The sequence below is a fragment of the Atractosteus spatula genome, chromosome 3 (genome assembly GCF_055471065.1).
Source record: "Atractosteus spatula isolate fAtrSpa1 chromosome 3, fAtrSpa1.hap1, whole genome shotgun sequence".
In the NCBI taxonomy this organism is placed as follows: Eukaryota; Metazoa; Chordata; class Actinopteri; order Semionotiformes; family Lepisosteidae; genus Atractosteus; species Atractosteus spatula.
The window spans coordinates 59,313,679-59,337,956 of NC_142708.1; the positions used below are offsets into that span (position 1 = coordinate 59,313,679).

The 24,278-nt window shown below is 36.5% G+C and overlaps 2 protein-coding genes across 3 annotated transcripts in view; one reads left to right on the top strand and one right to left on the bottom strand.

Annotated features, from left to right (window-relative positions):
• Positions 1-17,682, top strand: part of idua (alpha-L-iduronidase) — a 37,465-nt gene extending 19,783 nt beyond the window's left edge. The window contains exons 1-13 of one of the 2 annotated variants that reach the window (XM_088910600.1): positions 2,203-2,307; positions 5,697-5,779; positions 6,071-6,178; positions 6,354-6,449; positions 7,215-7,417; positions 7,827-8,006; positions 11,943-12,159; positions 14,426-14,635; positions 14,803-14,924; positions 15,424-15,549; positions 16,386-16,462; positions 16,868-16,968; positions 17,545-17,682. In XM_088910600.1, the coding sequence (XP_088766726.1) occupies positions 6,082-6,178; positions 6,354-6,449; positions 7,215-7,417; positions 7,827-8,006; positions 11,943-12,159; positions 14,426-14,635; positions 14,803-14,924; positions 15,424-15,549; positions 16,386-16,462; positions 16,868-16,968; positions 17,545-17,645 (1,530 nt within the window). In that variant the 5' untranslated portion in view covers positions 2,203-2,307; positions 5,697-5,779; positions 6,071-6,081 and the 3' untranslated portion in view covers positions 17,646-17,682. Of the gene's footprint in view, positions 1-2,202; positions 2,308-5,696; positions 5,780-6,070; positions 6,179-6,353; positions 6,450-7,214; positions 7,418-7,826; positions 8,007-11,942; positions 12,160-14,425; positions 14,636-14,802; positions 14,925-15,423; positions 15,550-16,385; positions 16,463-16,867; positions 16,969-17,544 lie in introns of those variants that run through there. The other variant, XM_088910599.1, reaches the window with a different exon arrangement.
• Positions 17,683-19,540: 1,858 nt separating this feature from the next.
• Positions 19,541-23,505, bottom strand: rbp4l (retinol binding protein 4, like). Its single transcript, XM_088910601.1, has 6 exons — positions 23,413-23,505; positions 22,714-22,831; positions 21,612-21,748; positions 20,935-21,047; positions 19,899-20,111; positions 19,541-19,751 (listed from the first exon to the last, which is right to left on the bottom strand). Exons 2-6 carry the CDS (start codon positions 22,828-22,830, stop codon positions 19,741-19,743), a joined length of 591 nt encoding a protein of 196 aa, XP_088766727.1. The 5' UTR covers position 22,831; positions 23,413-23,505; the 3' UTR covers positions 19,541-19,740.
• Between the last annotated feature and the right edge of the window lie 773 nt (positions 23,506-24,278).

Below are 24,278 nucleotides of genomic sequence, written 5' to 3' on the forward strand. Positions count from 1 at the left end.
GACCTACACTTATGTTGCATTTTGTCCTCCCTGTGCTGACAAAGTGAATTATATGTCATCAGATTGCAGAATGGTGGGCTGTCTGGTCTGCTGTGGATGACCCTTACAGATGAATCTGTACTTTACCATAGGAACTGCATGTGAAAGTGATACCTTTAAGGATTTATTCAGAGCAAATAAAATTGATTTATTTAGAGCAGCAGTGCTGACATATTACCTTCTGACTATAGCATAAATAATAGCACTATGACCCAAAGAGACAGAAATCTCTTTGTCCTCAATGTGGTCTTGCCATCCTCCTGCTCATCCTTTCTGTAGGCAGGTATTTCCAGAGTAACCAAAGTTATATTCCGATACTCAAATTGAAGACAACTCCAGTGCTTGTGAAGTTGTGTAAAACTACAACTTTTGTGTCAAGATAAAGTGTAAAAAGTAATACTCAGTAATACTCTGGGCTGGTATAGCGTGTTGAATTTTCATTGTGTGTCAATGGATGAAATCCCTAAATCTAATTAATTTTATGTGGAGTAGGCTGTTTTCTCTCAGGGAAAATACTGATGAATAACGGTGACAGATGCACTTTTTTGTGAAAAAACACACAGTACAGGAACTGCACGATTCTGTAAATAATCACAAGGGTCAAACAAATGACACCATCAGTATTTAAAAGTTAAGCCACATTGACAAATGTTAGCTAGGCAAAGAGCATTATTTCTCTTAAGATAATTCACAGACATGAAAATGCTTCTGTATTTTCTTAACCTGGGGTAAGTAAACCATTGTCAAAGGTGGGTTAAATATAAAGTTGATCTGATCTTCAGCATCCTGCTGGTAGTCACTAGTCACTGTTTTTTTAATGGATACATTAGAATCATAAGTGTCTTGTTATTGCCATAGATTTCTCTGGTTGTAAAACTTTATTAAATGAGCAAAATGCAATGTATGAATGTAGTATGATATACATGAGAAAGAATATTTTTGTAGCAGCCTGCCAGGCAGTGCTTTGGACAGAACATTCTCACAAGGATTATACTACACAAGAGATGGTCTGTAGGTGTTCCTTTGTTCATAAACAAGAAAAATACTTAAACAAGGGCATGGAGCTACCAGCAGAAGAAAATGGAAACACTCCCTCCCCTAGGGAGTGTATTCATCCTGCCTCACAAGACGCTAAGAGTCAAAATAAAGAGCTAAAATATACTGAGTATCAAAAGAAACATATTTCTTTATGTGTGCATGTCTTTATAAATATCACGTTTAAGGATTTTGGATATTGATTAGAAGTTTTTGGTATCATGTTGAATAATTGATAATTCTATCATTATCATTGTGTGATTAAGTCACTGGAAATACACTACAGTGACTTAATCACACAAACACTAAATCACTTCTTTAGTGAGAGTGTTGATTGAGTGCAGGTGATGAGGTGATTGATACTGGTGAGTGGCTGGTGAAAGATTAAATAAAAAACACAGATAGGAACCAAAATGCCCCACTAAGCTAGAATACAGTGCCTTTTCCCCAACAGCTGCACTACATTAGCTCATAAGGGTAAAACAGCCATCTTGTGGTTTACCTTGTTCCAAATCATACTCATAATTCATTTTAATTCACCTCTTAAACCTGAAAAGTGTTCCTTGTACATTTGGCCCTGCTGCCTCACGGCTCTAGGTCCTAGGTTTCATTCAAGAGGGAGATGCTTTCTGGCTTTGTACGTTCCCATCACATTTGCATAAGTTTTGCCATGTTTTTCTCCAGTTTCATCCATAACCGCTAAGTTAATTGGTATCTCTAAGTTGACTGTGTGTCCTGTCCAGGTTGTAGCCAAATCTTGTACTTCCTGGGCCCTTACCAGGATGAGGCAGCTCTGAGAGATAGACGTGCTACAAAATAATTTCATTACATTCACCTCAGCATGTGTGTCTGAAGAAGACCTGAATTCTACAGCCAAATAAACCTAAATTCCTGACAGTACTGTACCTCAGTCAAGCAACAGGTTCACTGTAATTAGAATCATCCCCATTTCCCATTTCATAACGCATAGGGCTCTTAATGAACTGTTGTTTACTGAGTATCTCTTTGCTGTGGAACCATGTGGAGGTGACTAGAACATTGACAAGTTACACAATTATTTGGACATAGTATGTTCTCCTAGCTTGTTAAACAAACAAGGATCTTTCTTTTTCTTTGTTAACCATTAAGTGCTACACACAACTTTTTGAAGACGAGGGATACAATTCATTAACTGCAGTGAGGCACAGGTGCCCTTCATCTCCTCTCAAGCTGCACGTATTTCCACCAAGGAAGGTAATAAAAACTTGTTTGCCCAAGAGCTGTCTGAGAGAGCTGGGCAGGTGCTATTCCATGTCAACCCTTTTTTTAGCAGGGACATCAATGATAGACTTAACTATAGTAAAGTCAGCATTCAAACCAAGTAAAAATGTTCAGGTTGCTTGTTTTTCTCATTAACTTTGTTTTTTGCAAGAGCCAGTGGGAAACAATTTAAAATTAATGGAAAATTAGTGATGATCAAAAAAGACCATACAGGTTTAAGCTGTTGGTTTATGTAATTACTTGTAGTAAAAATATTTATCAGTAAGTTTCGCATATTGTAAAGCCAGATACATACACTGCTTGATAACAAGTGCATTCTGGTGGAACAGAAGTGTCACCTCTGTGATTTCTTCCAGTACTTTATATATTCATTAACCATGTAATTTAAAGAGAACCCATTGACTGAATTTCAATGTAAATGTTTAAATGACAAAGTCATGTACTGCTTGGGCTTTTACTTGACAAAATTTAAGTTGGTTGCTCTTCTGGTGTAGAGTATTTGTGCAGATTAATATTAATAAAATGTTGTTCTTTTGTTAAATTGATCAAACATGTTCTTCATCTTCCTGTATCTTCTGGTACCAACCCGTTTCTGTGAAGTCTTAGAAATGACATAAACATAAAAAATGTTTACTTTTTTATTTCACATTTTCAGTAAGAAGAAAGAACATGTGCAAATAAAGTCTTTATTTGGTTAAACTTTGTTACCTTTGTTTTTTCTTGTTTTCCTTCTTGTTTTGGCTAATGTTTTTCTCATATAAGAAATGAAAGGAGGTAAAAGGCAATAATTCATCTTTGTTTTTTTTTGACTGAACTATAAGATGACAAGGAATGCATGTATAAAAGGAATATTTACAAAGGCATTCCAGTGGCATTAAGATATTAGAATTGTTCAACATTTAGCAAAGTACTTTGCTAAATACTTGGTTGCTCTGCCCTGGACTGATTATTAGGTAGAGTATATGTAAGGTATAGGTTATTTCTTCTAGAAATTGTCTAGAAGATGTCAGTGTTTCCCATGTTTATGTTTAGCATTTGTTTTGTGTCAATTACTATTGTTGCTTATTTTGGCCTTTCTAAATGTTGACTATTCCCCAAGAGTTTATTTCCATATAGGTGATCCTCTGGTTTTGTTCCAATTTTCCATATCTGTGCACACAATAACTGGTCTGTAATTGGTTCATTTATGTCCCCAATTTTATGGATGAAGGCTATATTAGCAATTGTGCAGTCCATTTCCAATTTTTTTATCTTGAAAGACCAAGTCCAATTGGAAGAATATTCTGGAAATTTGTTATCGTAATTATTCCTAGTACCTGTAAAACATGTGCCTCATCTATACCAATATTGTTTAATCTATAACTTTTCCTTCCTCAGTTTGATGCATGTTGTTAAAGTCATCTTTGGCTAATACAATTCATATTTAGTTTTTTTTCCAAAAAAAACTTTATTTTATGGTAAGAAATCTGCTGATGTCTAGGTGACGCTTAGTTTTAGGAATTCTGTTTCAGAGGTAGGCCTAACCAACTCTTTTGCTCTTTTTTAAATTACTGTATTACCATTAGGACATTTCATAGACTGACATACCCACCACGTTAAAAAACGCGACTCACTCAAGCAACTAACAAGTTCACTGCAATGAGGATCTTTCCCAATTCCAATTATAAAACATAAAGATCTCAAAGAGCTGTTGTTTACTGAGACTTTATGTGCCATGGAACCATGTGGAGATGACTAGAACATTGTCAAGTTACACAATTATTTGAACATAGTGTGAAAATTGTTTCTTCTTTCTTGTTAAAGAAAAAGGATATTTCCTATGTTACCATTGAGTGCTACACACAACTTTTAGAAGACTAGGGATACAATTCATTAACTCCTGAGAGGCACTTGTGCACACAGTCACTTCTCAATCTGCACATACAGTTATTTCCACCAAGGGCGGGAAGAAAACTAGATTGGCCAAGAGCTGTCTGAGTGAATCATGCAGGTGCCATTCAGTGATAAACTGTTTTGAGCAGAGCAAAACAGCAGATGAAAGACTTCATAACATGTATAAGAGGATTAAAACCAAGTGCAAATGTTTAGGATTCTAATTTTTCCCATCTTTATTCTATTTGTATTATTACAAGAACCAATGGGAAACAATGGTAACTGAATTAAAAAATCACTGTTGTTCAAAAGATTTCAAATAAGATTTAAAAGGTACTTGTTAATTGTTCAAACTAACAAGTATAGTTAAAACATTGTTAAAATGAATTTAATGTTGATTGTTGTTATAAATATTGAATATTATATTTGAGCTGTCCATGTTGTGCTAGACAAACTACATAATTAATTATTGTTTAATTGTATTTATGTTTATTTAAGCATTTCATGTTTAGTTCTTGAATGCAGAAGCTTGCCATTAATTTCCCCTAGTACACAGAGTCTCTCTGATTCATTCTGTGATCTCTGTGCAGTTAATTATATTAAAGTCTATTGAATTTGACAAGCACTTAACGGCACACAAGAGCTCTTTATGTGTTTGGAGTAACAGGAAATCAGTTGTAGAAGAGCCTCTAAAACGCAGTCACTTGTAGAAATACAACGACACAGCACTTGCCAGACACATGACATGAATAACTGGTCATACCTGAAATTTCTGCTTGCTGTTATGAATAACCATAGCCTTTTTCTTTTCTGTGATTGAAGGATCAAGGGTAATTCCTTTGCATTAATGCATATTTTTGCTAAACCACATACTGTATTCCATGTGTGACACTCTTCTTTGTGTCATGTTTCAAATTAAAGTGTTATGACAACTTCATGCAGAAAGAACATACAAACTCCATGCAGATAGCACCCCAGGAATTGAACCCAGGGCCCCAACACTGTGAGGTATCAATGTTAGCCATTGTGCCACTTTGCTGCCCCAACACTACACACAGATTGTATTAAATCAGCAAAGTGCTCTTCTCATTTCCAATTAGAGTTTTGGGTAAAATACTCCTGGTTTTTGGTAGACAATTTACAAGAACCTAGCATTGGGTTAAGAGATGAAAAAGAGGAATGTAATTGTAACATTAACATCTGTTAATATCCTTTCAATTGTACATTTGCAATATGTACATTTTATTATTATGTATGAATATTATTATTATTTTTACTATGTATACTTTTATTACATTTTGTAAATAAAATAAATTCCACAGTATTCCAAAGAATTTATTTTTCCATGCATTTAAGATGTAGAATTTTAAGAAATCTCGTATATTGTATTGATTTTCATCCAGCTGAAAATACTGAGACCTTTCCGTGACAGTTTAGTATGGGTGCACTGAAGCAGGTTTTTACTTTTCTTTTTGTTCTGTGTTTTGTAGTGTTGTAAATGAAGAACCACATTACAACTTCACCAAGCTGGATAAACTTATTGACCTGTTGTGGCAGAATGGATTGAGACCAGGTAACATCAGTTGATTTGGTTCCTCTTTCCCAGACCACGGACAGGTTTGGGACACCACAGACAGGGCAGTAGCAACTTCTGAGACAGTCAGCAGTTATCACCTGCTCAGGGGCTTTCAGCTTTCCATTGTAAGTGGGAACTAAGCCTAGAAAAGGAATGCCAAACTCCATTTTGGCCCAAATGCCGGAAACACTACTGTGTCCTGTTTGTTCAATATAAACAACTGCTTTTTCGTTCTAAGCTAGTTCTAACCAAAGGCAGGTGATTAACTTCAAGGTGTGTCTGTTTCAGGCTTTGAGTTGATGGGAAGCGCTGGTGGATACTTCACTGACTTTGAGGACAAAAGGCAAGTGATGGAGTGGAAAAAAATGGTCTCCCTTCTGGCAAAGAGGTACATTGGTACGTCTGAAGTAAAGGGTTTGCACAGTTCACACAAAACGTTTGCCCTGTTTACTCTTGGCATTCAAAGCATTTCAGTCCAGTCCAGTAATTGGTTTTCTTACCTTAGCCTTTATGTATTTATTGCCTTGGGATTTTTGTCATTGTAACACAATGTTTTCAACTTAAATTGCAGATAAGTATGGCTTAGGATATGTTTCCAAGTGGAACTTTGAAACATGGAATGAACCCAACAATCATGATTTTGACAATGTTACTGTAACAATCCAAGGTAAAGGCTTTCTTGTTAAATTATGTTCACGCTTCTTTGTGTATCCCAAAGTCACTCCCACATGATGATAGTGTATCTTTAATAGTTCTACAAGTAAGGTAAAAAGACTTAGGAGAAAGTAAACACCAAATAGAAAAGTTTTGTAGACACTTTAATGTCCTTACCACCAAAAACTTTTTTCAAGGATTTTTGTATTTTAAAAAAATATTAGAATTTTGATAAATGTGGGTTTTAATTGTTAATCACAGATGCACTTCTTACCTTATCATACACTGACGTTTAGAGGTAAGCTAGTTTAGGACACTAAAATTAGACCAGATCCAAATCCACTGGAAGAAATTCCAATAAACGGTGTCCACAACCAAAAAATAGAAGAGAATGACACATTTGTTGGCAAAATGTTGTGGGAAAACTTGTTCTCATAACCATATGCCTGTGCACTGCATTGGCTTATGCCTTTCTTTTCTGACCTATCAGGGGTCTGCATGGGACACAGCCCACTTGACCTAGTAACTAAGAAAATCAGACTCGCTGATTGGTCAGACGAGGCCAATCAGAAATGTGGAGCTGGACAATGTTTTCCAAATAAGTGTCGCACTTGCATAAAAGCCTGTGATCCACAACTCATTATTTAAAACAACCAACGGACAGAAATCTGTCCATTTTAACTGGTCTATATTTTATCATTCCTGCACAAAGAGCAACTGTCAGTCTTTTGCATTGCAGTAGTTTTCATTATCCAAGTTAATGTTTCCTCACCTCTAGGTTTCCTCAATTATTATGATGCCTGCTCTGAAGGTCTGAAGGATGCAAGTCCCTTATTGCAGTTTGGGGGCCCAGGGGACTCCTGTCACTCCCCTCCGCACTCTCCCTACTGTTGGGCCATGCTGACTCACTGCTACAACGGCACCAACTTCTTCACTGGGGAGACTGGTGTCCAGCTGGACTACATAGCACTACATAAGAAGGTGAGAGACCAGGCACTAACATTGTTGTGCTCTGAAACTGCCCTGGACCAAGCACAGCTATTATATTAACCAAATACCAGGTTCATTTGAACCAAGAAAAGCACATTGGAGGCTACAGAAATCAACCATTGTTGGATATCCCGCATCGTCACTTTTTATGATACACAATGCCATCTGTACTGAAAGGGCACTCAGAAGTGTGATTTAATTTGGCACTATAGTCAACTTTTTGCATTTTTGCATTAGTGAAATTTGGGTGGGCAAGGACATTGTCTCATGATTGTCCTTCCCAATATAATTACAGGGATCAATTTCTTGGTATTCCTAAGGAATTCACTAAGGCTTTTGATTGTCAGAACAAATACATTTCAAATCATGATCTGTTGCTTGTGGATTTCTTTATTTACAGGGTGAAGGTAGCTCTCTCCGTATCTTGGAACAGGAAATAGAAACCATAAAGGAGATACAGCAATGTTTTCCCTCATTTAAATCCCTTCCTGTTTACAACGATGAAGCAGATCCACTGGTCGGATGGTCTAAACCACAACTGTGGAGGGCAGATGTAACTTATGCTGCCATGGTTGTAAAGGTAAGGGAGATAAAACGTTCCCTCAAAATGATTAAGAGGTCTTCCCTAAAAACAAGAATAAACAAGAAAGAGTGTATTTTTTTCCCCCAATGGTTTTTAGGTAGTATTATGTTCACCTTAAGTGATATTGTAGACACCTTTTGATCAGTTCTGTTTCCAGTACAATCATCACCATTGCTCTTTGATCCATTAAAAATAATCTAAACCTAAAGCAATAAAGTAAATAGGATGTGTTCTTTTATCGTTACCTTTTACATTAGACATGAGATGATGGAGATGCTGGAATAGTACTGATCCAACATTGGGGGATTGTGAAGAAATGGAGCTCTGCAAATTTTTCTTTGGGCATCTAGGGAACTCCACACACTGCATCATAAAAAGCATACGCGAATATATCTAACTACAATTTATATATATATATATTACTGTGTATATTGTAAAACACTACCATTTAGCTCCTACAGAATACTGTGTAATCTTTTTTTCAAGTCTTGTTTTCTCAAGTTTCTGGAAGCTTCATGCTTTTGTAAGTGTGACAGCTGGTGTGAAATAGAAATATTGCTCTAAGTATGTTGTCACAGTTTATAAAATGATCTTCTTTGGTGTGAATAAGTTAAATATTGCAATGAACTGACATTTGGTTATGTCTGACTGTTCTAAAGGCAATACATTCATCCACATTTTACTCTGACCTAGAAGTGGATGTTCACCAGCACTTGTAAATTTTAACCAGGAGGTGGAGCAGTTTTGTAACACATTAGGAATGTTCATCTCTTAGCACAAAGTATATTAAGGACATTGGAAGAGGATCAGCTTGTTTATGGTGAACAGAATAAAAGTCCTGGTTTGACATTATTATTGCTTAAAGACATCTGTAATTCAGTTCAGAGTTAGTGTTGGGCTTCATGATGTTTAGAAATCAGGGAATGTATAGAACAAAGTCCACTTAATGCAGTTGTCTAAAAATGTGCTTTGCCAAATGCATGGAGATTTTGATTTAAATAGTATGTTATTCTTGCTATTTTTTTCACAGAGTGAAGGTGGTTAGATAAAGACATAGTTTGGTCTTGGCAAATACACAATGTTTCAGATCATATTATAATTTAGAATGAGATTAATAGGTGTGCTTGATGGTCATTCACTAATTACCAGTTATATCAAGCCATATAAGAATGTGATACATTGAAAATAAATCTCATGAAACATGTACTGTATGTATTATCTCCAAAAAGCACAAGGCTCAAATGACCTTTGAGAATTCTTTGGAAACTGGGATATGATAACTTTATAATAAAGACGAATGTCATGGTACATTTGGTCTGTTACCTCACCTTATAGAACTTGTTGCTTCTTTCACTTAAATGCTTGGCTTCATTTGAGGCCAATGGAACAATATTTGAGAAAACATCTAAGAACTCAGGTTACACTCAACAATGTGTTGTACATGCCATTATCTCTGGAAAATATTCATAGCTTGGTGAAAAGTTAATTAAACTAAAACGTGGCAAGTCAATTATTAATCTTTTCCATCTGTCCATCCATTTTCTAACTGCTTTATCCAGTATAGGGTCATGGGAAAGCCAGAGCCTACCCCAGCAAGCTATTCATTTTTTCAAAGTGGCATTTCATTAAATAATAAGCTGGCCAAAATATTAGAAACTAACAGCAGAGAGCAATTGGTTTATTTTCCTTTAAATAGTTTAGGAGGCCACCTTCTGACAGCTGCCCATTATATTTTTTTGGACATAAACCTGTTGGACTTCCAAATGTTGCCAGCAGCCTTATCACCCTGCAGCTCACAAAAGGCAGCCCACTGAAGCTATGCAAGTGTGATCCTGGTCAGTACCTGGATGGGAGACCTCCTGGGAAACATTAAAGTTGCTACTGGAAGAAGTATTATTGGGGCCAGTAGGGGGTGCTTTCCTTGCGGTCTGTGTGGGTCCTAATGCCCCAGTATAGTGACAGGGACACTATACTGTTAAAAGGTGCCGTCTTTCAGATAAGACGTAAAACTGATGTCCTGACTCTCTGTGGTCATTAGAAATCCCAGGCCATTTCTCGAAATGAGTAGGGGTGTAACCCCAGCGTCCTGGCCAAATTTCACATTGGCCTTTATCAGTCATGTCCTCCTAATAATCCCCATCTATGAATTGGCTTCATTACTCTGATCTCCTCCCCACTAATATGAGCGTTCTTGTGCACTATGGCTGCCGTCGCATCATCCAGGTGGATGCTGCACATTGGTGGTGGTGGAGGGGAGTCACCTTTACCTTTAAAGCGCTTTGAGTGGAGTGTCCAGAAAAGCACTATACTGTGTAAGTGTAAGGAATTATTATTAATGCTAATCTAGTTATTCTACTGGTAGGCCTGGTTAAACAATGTAACTGAACATCCCCAGTCTCAACTGCACAATTAGTTTTGGACTCCTTTTTGAAAGCAGTAATTTGAGAGGGCTATAAGACGCATGTGACACCGTAGTTCATTCATTGAGGCATCATCTGACATCACATCAATAGTTTGGGGGTTTTCAAATATCAGTCTAACCCCTTTTAATGCAAACACGAGGTTAATAGAGACTGTTGTTTCTTTGCTGACTCCAATTAATTATTGTCTGTCTGGACAATGTGGTATGAAACACATGTAGATTTGATCTCTGGTACAACCTAAGAGCTCTGCTCTGTCCCTGTTCAATACACTAAACTAAAACAATAAACAAAAACAATAACTCTCTTACGTTAAGGGTAAGATATTTACAGCATGGAAATGTGTATCACTGATGTAAAACAGACACAGTTTAACAAAGGAACAGATGGAGGTTAATCCCAAGATGTAAAATAAGAAGAAACAAGAAAAAACACATTTCACTTGTGGAGGCTTTTTCAGATGTGCATAGGAATGAGGGAGAACTAGGGAGAAATGTGAAGCAGCTCCCCACTGTAACCTTATGACATAACGATGCCAAATATAAGCACGCAGTGAGAACAGTAATAACCCATGTTACGTCGTCTCTCTAACAGTGACAATACAGCTGACTGATACAACACCTGTTAAGACTGGGAATATCTTTGTCTCTTACTCACACAGGGCAAGGCAAGTCAGGACTAAGCAGCTAAATCCACTAAACTCATTAATCTTAATTCAAATGAAGGAAGAGGCCATGCGAGGTGAAATTTTCTGAAGTTCTGAGAGGAGCAGGTTATCCAGCCTTTTGTGTGTGCTGCTCCTCTGTGTGCCCAGTATTAGACAATTGAACAGAACTGGCTGTGTTAATGAGTGTTCCATTTTACATTGTTTTTCTTCCTATGGTATCTTTTAGCACATAATGCTCTCCCTTTAATCTTGATCTGTTGGAACAGTCTTCTACATACCCTTAATTCAATACATGTATTTTATTTATATATATTTATATTGTTTCACATTGATGCACCTTGTTTGCATGTAAGCAATACAGCTTACAGCTACTGTGTAGCTTACATGCAAACAAGTCCCACGTACGTGTACTATTACAAGCAATCTCTGTGTTCGGTGTAGATAGTGAATAGTTCTGTTAGTGTTACCTACGAGGTATTTTGGTTATTCTTCATGGCAACAATTAAGAAGGGTGGCACAATGGTGCAGGGGTTAGCTTTGCTGCCTTGTAGTGCTGGGACTCTGTTCAATTCCGGACCCGGGGGGCTATCTAGTTTCTTCCCACATCCCAAAGACATACTGTTGGGTTAATTGGCTTTTGGGAAAATTGGACATGGTGTGAGGGTATGCATGTTTATGTCTCTGTGGGCCCTGGAATGGACTGCCATCATGGCAGGATAGGCTCTGGCTGCCCTGCTGCCCTTAATTGGAAGAAGCTGTTAGAATTTGTTTTCATTTGGAGTGTATGAAACCAAAGAAGTCTTGGTCATTTTCCTACCATTTTTGACTCTGTCTTTTCTTTTCCAGGTTATTGCTCAGCACCAAAACCTGCTCATGGCAAGTCCAGAGAACACCATCAATTACACCCTGCTGAGCAACGATAACGCCTTCCTCAACTACCACCCACACTACTTCACCCAGCGCACCCTCACCGCTCGCTTCCAGATGAACCACACACGGCCTCCTCATGTCCAGCTGCTGAGGAAGCCTGTGCTGACAGTCATGGGCCTCCTGTCACTCTTAGGTGTGAAACGTCCTCCTGTGTCTCACAGTGTGTCGAGTTTTTCACATTGATATTTTCTAATGTCGACAGGTTCTTAGTTTCTCCAATTGCTTTAAACAGGTAGTAGTGGAAGTAATAATATTAATAAGCTTTATTTTTTATAATGCCTTGCAGTTTTTTCTTATTAGTTATCATTAGAAGAAAATTAACTGACTTGGATGGTTGTGTGTTTTTTTCCATGTATTTAAACCATATCTTAGCACTATTTTTATTTATTTTCTCTTCATAGTATCTAGAATTAAACAAATCTCATTTAAATACTTGTCCTCATTTTAATTCCTGCTAAACACCACATACATCCTGTGTTATCACAAGTAAAATCTGAAAGGTTTTCTGAAAATAATTCCATGTGGTCCCATTCTTGTCGACTTGAAAAATGACACAGCAACACAGCAAAACTAATACAAGAAAGTCACTTTTTGTGAAGTGAACACCAGTGACTTCAAGGATTGAAAAGCCCAGCTATTGTTTTGATTTTGTTTTCATCACAAATTTCAGATGGCACTACCAAGCATGACATTTTTTTGTCACTTCATTCAATTGGAATGTTCAATTGGTTGTTCTGTTAGAATGCTCTGTTGATCTTGTAATCAAAGATTAAAATGAGTTATATATTCCAGATTGTTTTATTTGTATAATTTACTATAATCTGTGACTGTCATATTTCATTCAATAGTTTTCAGATCAAGCAAGAATGCCATCTCTTGAGCTTCCCACATAACACTGTTAACTTTTGTCTTAACTGGTAGCTGAAAAGAAACATAATGCACTTATGCTGCACGCAGGAGCTTAGTTCGCTGGTGAGCATCATACCAATACAGTGACATCAAAGCCTTGTAATAAAAAAGCAAGGCACTGTATACTATATTATTGAAAATTATATCATAATTATATATTATACTTACATGTATATTTTATTATCTAAATAAAAGATACAAAAAATCTACCAGGCTTGAAAAATGAATATACAAAGGCAGTTAAATATGGCCAGTATTGATAATGGCCAGTATTGTTTTTTCTTAATACAGTAGTTGCATGGAGTCCATTGTTTAGAGAAGAGGCTAGTAGCCCTGGGATCTTGACCTGTGTACAGTATTGCACTTATATATCTATCAATTGCTAATGTACGTGTTCAGTTCAGAAAGTGTCAATTTAAGTAACTAATCCCTTCAGGCTTTCCCCTTCAGCAGCATGTGGAAGAAGGATTTCAAAATAACCTGTGTTATTCTACTAATCTACTAATTAGTGGGCTGCCTAATCTACTACACAGATGAACAAGTACACTCTGATATATTGGCATATACTAGGAGGAGCCCTTCATCTGTACAATCATAAGTGAGGCTTTGGAAGAGTGAATTCGGAGAAATTAATTGATTTTACTTTGTTTCCTCTAAAGAAAAGCTTTGTTTTTTATAACACAATTATTTTGAGACTGTTCATTGCTGATTGCTATACTGAAAGTGTAGGAGTCAGCAACTTCTATATTTTCAAGCACTAATCCAGTTACAGGACACATGTACTGAGAACCTAATCCTCTTTTTATTTAATGTACAATGGAAAAGAAGGGCAGTGAAGAGGATAGAGAGTGTAACTGTATTCAGTGCCTGGAAGGTTCTTCATGTACAAAAACAAACTAGACAGAGGCACAGAAATAATTTAGTATTATTTTCACTGGCCTTTTCAGTTGTTGGTGGCATGAGGTGGCAGTTGTGTGTACCACCTTGGGGTTTAATAGCTAAGCAAATTAATTATGTTTATCAGAGAATTATGTTATAATCAAAGCGATGCACAGAGTAGTGGCTACTAATCAAGTGATAGTTGAGTTAAGTTACAAATGAATCCTCACCTAACTTTTAAGCAGAGGCTGCACACAGAGGGCAGATGCTCTCTTTAATTTGTTATTTAGGTGAAGTGCATACTTTTCACTGACTTACACCAGTTTTGTTTATTCTGCACTCCAGTCCAATGCTGTTTTCTCAAAATTATAGTATATTTAATAGAGGAGTTCTTATCTTCCAACATTCAGAGTACTTAGTCTAGATGGTGGTTTAGACAATAAATTAAAGAAAATTACTTTGTAGCTATTCAAGGTGGTTTTCCAACGAGAATTATTCCAGATTGTGTCTTCTCAATGTGTTTGTTCAAAAGTCCAGTTGAAAAAGTTGCTGGCTATGTAATTGAGATGTTTTAATTTTTACTGTCTCATTTTTTTGTTTTCAACCTACAGGAGAGAAGCAAATATCAGCTCATATAACTGCGGATGGGAAAAGTAAAGATTCTACTTTGGGCATCATTGCCAGCATCCATGAACCTAATTTCCCTGCAACATCAGATAGCTGGCAGTCCACTATATTGATCTACAACAGCAAAGACAACACCACCTCTCCTGATACAAGCTATGTGACAGTCCATCTTAATGGATATGGCACTCATCAGGGTAGGGGCAATTGAATAGAACATTCTCAGTCTTCTTGTGTGTTAACCCTTTGGTTCCAAGAAAGAAAATCTGAGGTCCTGAATGTTCTTTGGTTATTTTGTTTTCTTCCGTTCCTTTCTTTTGTTTTTGAGATGTTGATATTGATGCCTTTGGATCTTTGATTCCAGGGTTGGTGTATGTGACTTATCATCTGGACAACAATTCCACAAACCCGTATCAACTGTGGAAAAGCTTTGGAAGCCCCGACTTTCCTACCATTGCGCAGTTCCAGCAACTGAGGGAAGTTGAGGTAAAGCTTCTTGAGTTTGTAAGCCAACTAAATAATAACAAATGTGCTACTACACACAAGCCTAATTAAACATTGTACCTGTCACTTGGATGAAAGTAACCCTGTAATAAAACAGGGAGTATAACGTCTAAGGAGCCTGTGACAACAGTGTTACTCCCTTTGAAGTTCAAAAAGCATCCATATTCCCTGTGTCAATGGGCTACACGCTACATATTCATGGATTGGAACTTTTTATTTTCAATAAATCATTCATTTATGTGAGACTACAGATTACTAAGGCAGAAATCCAAATAATTTTAACTATTATGTATTTTTCCAAACCCTACTTTCAGGGGTCAGAGTATGGCCCATCTGTATTTCCCCACCATAATACACTGCAGGAGTCTGTGCCACGAGCTGAGATGTAAGAAAACAAGTGGTGATTCCAGATTAGGTTGGTGTATAATGGAAATCTGTAAAGTAATTTTTTTTAAATGTATAATAACTGCATCTCCCCCAGGATCCACTGGTGACTGGACCTTTTCCCTTCCCCTCTAAAGGCAGTCTTACCCTGAAAGTGGAGCTGCCCATCCCCTCTGTTCACCTCATTCATGTGTGTGCCCAGCCTCGGGCAGCCCCAGATCAGGTCAGTGTGTGCTGCTAATCCATCAGATCCAATAGACACTGTATCTTATTGCATCAGTTTTGTTTCATTGATGTTTCTCATGACAGAATCCTTTTCTAAAAGGATGTATATTCTCATGCAGATCACAAGGAACATTTCTCTAAACAGCGCCGTGGGGTCATCATAATTATTCCGTGCAATCCATGTGGATAATTTGTTTAAAGCATGACAACCATAAATTCAGTGCCTGTACGCTCTTACTGTTTCTGAGTTGCACTAATTTTTTAACACCAGCTTGTTTTCGTTGCTCACAAGTTTCACAAATGAAGTTTCTCTGCTGTGCCAGGCTACTTTAGGAGATTAGTATGTCTCACTATACTGACACATAGCATGGTGCCATGTGAGCATTCCGCTCCCAGAGGCTCAGGAGGAAATTTTGGCTGTGGATTTATCCTCTTTGATTCAAATCAGCCCACTGCTAAGTAGTAGCTAGTAAATCCAGACATGATCTCCTGAACTGAACTCGGCATTTGTTGACAATCAGCTAAAGGGAAAAGTGGATTGTAACAGATTTGCAGCAGTAACACAGGCTTTTGTCAAACTCTGAAAATGTTTTTTTTTAACTTTTCTTACATTTAAATGCTTATGTCAGTTTTATATATAAACTGCATGTCATCTTTAATATTTATACACAGTATATTCTCATATTCTGTATTATATCTCATCATGTGTTTGAGTTGCCTTCATTAATACAGTTTTTGCTGTATTTCCAACACAAATATTTCAAACAGCTTGGAAATGTTGCAAATAGTCTTTCTCTTTGACATTTTCTGGTAAAGTGTGTTTTTCTTTCTTAGGTGACAGGTGTGGCTTTCCTCACTGTGACTAAGGGACAGGTGCTGATATTATGGAAAGATGGCTGTGTCAATTCCAAGTTAGTAATAATAACACCACTTATCTTGCATGTACACTGATAGCAAGACCATCATGTCAAACTATGACACACTGTATGCCCTCTGTTAGCAAGAGATAATTAAGATTTCTTTATCCAAATTGAAAGGAACCCACAGATACTGTATTAGCTTCCTTAGCATGTCATCTATGAATCTCTTGGAATACATGCACAATGTTATTTCCTTCTACAACTACCTTTGTGTTCCATTATCACAAGAAAGAAAGCATTTGTCAGTCTACATGTTTCCCTAAGTTCAGAATTTTCACCACAGTCTCACATGTTTTGAGTTTCTGCACTGCTGCTACTATTATTTAAGCACTACTATTCTGTTGCTCTGGGATTATTCATTATTGCATGTGAAGATGTGCATGTTTGTCATCCTAGGTGTATAAAAACCTACGAAGTGGAATTCTCACAGGACAAGAAGTCATTCCAAAGAATTAATGTCAGGGACACAATTTTTACATTATACACGTATGCCCCAGGTAAGCAGTACACATTATTTCTTTTTTGACTAAATTTCCCATTATGAGTGTTCAAAATGAGTGAATAAAAACAAAATGGCTCCCATTCTTCTATTTGTGCATTTTCAAAACAATAAGAAAGACCACATGTTTTTCCACACACTTAAAAGTTAACATATTTAACTTTTAAGTCTTAATATTGAAAGAGTACAAATATTTACATAATCAGCTTTTCTTACTAAAATTAAATAAGAAATATGTAATGTAATGTTTTTTCAGTCTAAATTTCTAAATAGCCCACCATTGAGGAGGTCACTTTCTGAAAATATAAAGTTTGTTTTCTGGTTATCCTAATCTTAATCACTATGAGTCTTGTATGAATAATCCAAACAATTTAAATAAACCTTAAAGTGCAAATAACTAAAATCACCTAATAACCCATGTGATTCTGGGTATTGTGCTTCCTATCAGAAAAAGAGAAGGATAAATCAGAAGTTACTCAAATTAAATGATAATCTTATGTGGTAAAGCATTTTATTTAGAGCACTGGCATGTCAAAAAAAAGTACATTCTTCTAACCACTCTGCTTGTTTGCAGAAAGCGCAGAAGTTTCAGGTTTCTACAAAGTGCGTGCAGTGGACTACTGGGATAGACCCGGGGCATATTCTATTCCGGAAAAATACAGTGAAGAGCTCTGATGAACACTTTATTTGTCAGATACAAATTTTTATACTACTTCTGTGCCTCTGCTGTTATTTGTGCCCAAAAATATTTATAGACTGTATGTTTTATTTTTATGAGCAGTGCTATAAAGGGAATAATGTGTTATGTATAAGCAGTGCTCCATTCAATATTGACTCTGTTAACTTTTTGTATTGGGATTAGTTGCTTGATTGAGTTAATGCTTTAATGAACATTAATAATTACACTATTGCTCTTTTATAGAGATTATAAAATTGTAAACATTTTGCAAAAAAAATGAAAAAAAGCATTATTAGTGAATACAATAGAACGTGAATGGTTTGTGCGGAAAAACTTTAAAAATGGTAATAAGATTGCATTCCAAAGGAACACAAAATAAGAGTGTGCTGCTGAATTTCCCACATTGAAGTTTCACCTTCTCAAATCAGTGTGGACTGATACACACTGAGCGCACAAAAACCTGAACTATTTAAGTACTGCAGAAGATGTCGTCTGGGTTACTTCATATTTAAAAATTATGGAGGACTGCTTTTTTATTTTTTGGACAAGGTCAGAGCTTGAATAAATTTGTTTTTAAAGGCTAAAGATGACCAGCTCTCTTGACTGCAATACCTAAAAACAGAACAAGACTTCTTCCCCATGCTAAGACTTTATAATGTACTTATTCTGTACCTTGCATGATATATTCAGGAGTTTGTGTAGTAGTAACATTAGCTCTGTTATATTGTTCTTTTCATTGGACACACTTAGCTACAATTCTGTATAAAACTCATAAATGTGCTTTTCAAACTGTCTGACTCGGTATCCTCACCACAGTGAGAATCAGAAAAGACCACATTTCTCTCAATACTCTTCCCAACATTGAAGCAAAATATTAAACAGTTATGTTTAGAACCTCTACATCCTGTAGTAAAATATGTAAAACATAGAAGTTAACAACTGTAAAGGATTTTTTTTGTTGCCCTTTTAATTACCCCATGATTTAAAGCACACACATAATCTGTTACATTTTTTAGTTGGCAAGATACTGTATACCTGCAAATATATCATCTTTTGCATATCCAAACCTAAAGTGTAACAATATCATCACGTGATATATTGGTAGGTGAGTAATTTCTTGCACAAACTGAAAACACCATGCAATACAATTATGTTTATTTTAAATGAGATGTATATGTTTATCCTGGCAGCTTGTACTCATATGTAACTAAGGCCTTAAGATTGACCCATAGTTTAAAGTTCTTTGAAAGAAAGAAGCTTCTAAAAAGATTTGCTTCCATAGCTGTTTAAGTCCCCAGTAAATCCAGTAAAGATGATCCAAAGACCGTATGTGTCTAGTTTCCTAGACAGGCTTTTACAAAACAGCTTAGTCTGACAATCACAGATTTTCTGTCATGCTCCAGAGCAGGCCAGCAAATTCCAGGTAGTTTCATTTTATCTGATGTGCCTGAATTAAATAACGGACGATGTGGGATTTGCACCCAATCACAATGTTCAGTGCTAGCTGGATGGATGTCATGTTCTTAACATGGACTGAATTATCATTGTTGGGAAAAAGGTGGAAGCCCTGTGATAACTAAAGGGCTGCTACATTGGTATAGGAAATGTAAGAATATACTGTATAGTACTGTAGCAGACCAGATGGACAGATTTCACTCACTTGATTTTTATTTTTTAAGTACTAAATGATGATTAATGTGGTGTTTTTCTTAGTCAATTATATTGTAAGCAAGAAGTATCATAAATGTTTCTTTAAAGGTCATATTGAAAGATTTGTTAAATACTTAATATTACATTTTTACTTTTTATGCACAGTATCTCCAAACAAACTCCTTAAACATTAAAGCAAGAGAAACCACTCAACTCTGAAGAAAAAGGCTCATTCACATGGTTTGTTTAAAAAACGATATTTTTATTGTCACAAACATTGGTTAACACTGAAAACCAGTATTGGTCTTACCCAGAAAATATAAATGCACAATATATCTTCCTAAGCATCACTATGAAATTTCTATCTCCCCACTGTTGATGCCACTTCTCACACCAGCATGCTTAAGGGATCCTTCCTTAGAAAGTGGTCATGCTTATTCCTTAGCAAGCCCCTGGAGAAAAGCAAAGAGAGGAGAAATGGTAAGTGGAAATCAAGACATTGCTCGATGTTCTGATTTCTCGACTTTTAATTTGCCAGGTCCATGTCCTTGCGACTGAGGGTGTCAATGTCTCCTGTTTTGTCCGGTGTCCTGACTCACCGGACTGGAGCACGGGCTGGAACTGGCCGACCATGCAGATCTCTGCCTGCTTCTGGCGGACAATGCGCTGGATGGCAGGCGGGAGTCCGCGGGGGTTGCGGGAGAAGATCAGAGAATAACCGTCGTCACAGGTGCCATCGTCTTTCAGGGTGCGGCAAGCATAGGTAATGGCATAGTTGTCATAGTCAGTATCGATAATCCAGTAGTTGTCACCTAGGTGAGGCAAAGGGAAAAGCAAGTCAACGTCTACATTTCAAAATCTGCATTTTCTGCTATTCCTATAAAGATGTAGGTTTGTGTGGCAAACAACTGAAATAGAAAAAGACTGAAAGCTCCTTAAGTACTTAAGTTCAATGTTCCCTATTAAACAGGAAAATTTATCAAAGTACAAATTTTGGTGAAAAGACCAGAATAATTTAGATTAATGGTAGACATTTATTCTTTGCTTAATTTTCAAAATAAAGTGGCCAACATCTTAAGTACCTTGCAACAATGGATGTGTATAAATTGGCTATTAATTCAAATGGAGGCATAAAAAATTAAATTAGTCTTACTATTACAGGGAGAAATTAAAAGTTCTTTCCAGAATACAGAACAAACTTTTTTAAACAATACTGCTATATCATGAATGAGCAACCTTGTTCTGTCAGCAAAAAAACAAAACAAACAGCCTGATCTCAATTAATGTTACTAGGTCTAGAAATCTAGAAATGTGATATTCTAGGTAAAGAAAATATCCACACTGTTGATCAGTCAGGTTATTGAATGACACAAGGATGAGATGACAGTGCTTTGATTGTACAGTGCATGTGCAACAGTAACTTAGTCTTCCTGTATTTACATTTTAATGTGAGTCAGTACTACCTTCTGCATTAAGTGGCATTCTAATAATGGAAGGATAATAAAAAATCTAATACAGGCTATATCTTTTAGACATTTGAAATAGCCCAGAATATATCTTGTTGAGCTTTGGGTCCATAATGTATTGAGCAGAGGTAGAAAAATAACTCCCCAGGAATGTGATATTTGTACTCACCCCCGCTGGAAAGGTAACTGGCAAGTCCCTGGTAGTTCATGAACATTTTTCCAGGGGTGGAAGGGTCAGGCACAGTGTACTGAGCAGCCATGTCAGCACAAACAACCCAGAACCTGACAAAATACAGGAAGGAAAACCTTCTGCATAATTTCCAACTGGTTTTTCAGTAGACCTGCCAAGTGCCTGTCCCTGTTTGTTTTTCTTGTGGGAAGTAAATAATCTAAACACTTGATGTTAAAAATATTTTTTTCTGGAAATGTTTAAAAACCCTTAAAAAAATGTTGCTGGCTGTGCCATCTTTATTTGTGTCAGGCACAGTAGTAAGTGCTTTACTTAGCTTTACCTCCTGAGAACGACAAACGTCCTTTAACACCAAACAAATAAGACTGGGGATCCTTGGAAGTAGAAAAAGGCAGTGCCAAGTCTTTATAAGAATATACATTAGTATCTGAATATTAACTACTCCTGACTGAAATATCTCCAAAACTGCGCTGAAATTTATTTTCTAAGAGAAAAACAAAACTAATAATTGAAAATAAGCAGATAAATCTGAAGTGAGGAAAATCATGAATATATGGGCTATATGTTTCTCTATCAGAACAAAAAAAAACCTTTTGGTGCAAAATATTAGATTAAGCAAGTGCATGCAAGTTGGTTAGTACAGTGTATAAACTCACCCAAAAAGCTTGACCCTTCCCTTGGAAGACGCAGTCATGACACCCTCGTCATCTACTGTGTACTCAGCAGAGATGTTGTCCTGGAGGAACAGGCCCTCTGGGTCTTTCTTTTGCAGGGCATACCATTTGCCAGCATACTGAAACACACAGACACAAGGAACGGTTATGTGCCCGAAGTGAGGTATTATACCCTGCTGTGTGCAAGTCCATCTTGCAGAATATCTTTTATATTCAGGGGATCAATACAGCATACCTTTGATTGTTGGGGTTTGTTTTCTGAGATGAAAACTGTGATGAGATTAATAAGAGAATGTGATGGCATTAGTTTTATGTCCTGTAGTCAACAGATAATCGTGCAAAATAAAATGTTTATAGAAAGTTCAGTCAAAGCCATAGGTAATCAGGCAGCAAGGAAAATCCTGAGAAACACATTAACTTGCACTAACCGAGCAAATAATTAGTAGGGTTATGTTATCCAAAGTTTAACAGTTTTAAAAACCAGAAGAACCTGCAGCTACTGTGCTGTATCCTTTACCATCCCACTGGTTTACATACCTGTAGTTGTTAGTTGTTCATTAAGCGCTCCACAAAAATCTTCATTTGTGTTATTTCTTTCTATTCCGTTGAAAACTTCTAATATGTAAATACTTTCTACGATTTGCTAAAAAGAGTATGTAGAGAAGTTTCTAAGAAATAGTGAATGTGTAGCATAGAGAACTAGAGTAGTGAACTAATTTCTAAGAAATTAGTGAATGATTATATAGAAATTGTGATTTTTATTCTACATCTCTAATGTTCTCCTCTGACTCACACCTCCTGACTATTGCCATCCTGTTTCCTGCTATTTCATTCTACTGGATGTGCAATTCTGTATTGTATTTTCTTTTATACTTCATTCATTACATTTCATGTTGAATCCAACACCAAACAAAGTCCTCTGCTGCACTGTCGTGACTGTCTAGATTCACAGCTTCATAGCAATTTATTTCTATAAATAACACTTTTCAATTTGGATAATTATGGTTCTAGCAAACTGTATTGGAAGCCAGATGAATTATTACAGCATTAATGCCCATTGTGAGATTTTACAGACCAAACTTACCCTCTTTGGGTCAAAGTCCTGTTTTACTGTGAAGCTGTCCACCACACAGGAGGAAGACCAGCACTCTTCAATGTAGGAGAGGATAACAACCAAAAGAGCAAACTTGGAATAATCCATTCTGCAGAACAGACAGAAAACCTGTTGGTGTTTCAGTGCCAGAGATGTACAAAATAAACTCCAGAGGATGTACTGTAGCTGATCAGCCAAGCAGCAGAACCATACTGCATGTGATAAATGGTCCATTTAAGGCTTCTTTATGAATTTTGATATTCCATCACTACTGTATTTGTCAGCATCATATTTAATGTATGTATTGGTCTGAGTTAGTAAACAGATTCACAAAAGTGTGAATATTTAATTTAATTCTATCCTGAAATGCTTCTTGTCTATTTAAAAAACAAGCTGAGTTTTTAGACTTTCTTTAGAAAGTTATGAGGACTATACAGTATGCGAGATTGTGCTTAGCTCCATTTCACTATTATCAGAAAAGAAAATAAAGCATGTGTAAATCATAATTCCATTTTAAAACTGGAGAAAAAGAGCTTTCACCCTATGAGAATTCTTTTTAAATAGGTGTAGACGCATTCAAGTGTTATTGCCACCTGCTAATTTACTGTGAGTGTCATGTCACACAAGAAAATCATTTCCTTACTCCTTATTCACAGTTCCCCCAGCTTTTCAAATAAAAGAGTGTCCTACCTTTTCCTCAGCTCTTAATGCAGTTGGAATGCAATGATGGATCAGTTTGTGTCACAAAGAACCTCACTCTTAGTTCTTCTGCTTGATTTTGATGCGTTCGTCGTTTGCTGAGGCCTTTAAATAGTGAAAAGACAGACAGGCTTATTGATTATTTTCACTTCATGTAACTAAATAAGGTGCTTAAATCTACCACTAATCCAGTTACAAAAATCCCAAAGTAATCTCCCTCTCTGAACTCCACACTTGCAGTAAAAACAATTAGATCTTTATGTAACAAAGAGGCCTAGCCAAATGGAGAAAATAGTTTTGAATCAAAAGGGACCTTTGGGTCAAATGGATGAGTCAATATATACTTCTTATATTCATTTGGCACTTCCAAATGAACAGATTGTTGGGCGAAGGGACTGGATGGGAACTGTTTTATATATTAATAAATGTCAAAAATAGAAATAACTACAGACTGCTTAAAAAAGTATTTTAAAATTAGAACAATAATTTTATTAACATTTTAGTTTGAAGACTTGAGTGGCATCCTCTCACATTTGTCATTTTAAAAATGCACATGAATAGCATCAACTCTAACCTACCTGAGAAAATTACTATTCTTGCTTTCGAAACATGATGGAACACATTGAAAAATACCATAATTCACATACTGTACTGCACCTTAATAATGAGTTTTAAATCCCATTGATTCATAAGCGTGTGGTACAATATTTTAGAAATAAATGTAGGTACTGTAGATGTGATTCCTCCTTTAACTTCCATTCCACAAAAAAAAACTTTAGCTCAGTGGCTAAAGTTCCCATTTTCAATAGCTCTCCAGCATACCTGACCTTGAGCTACTCACATGATGCAGGACATTG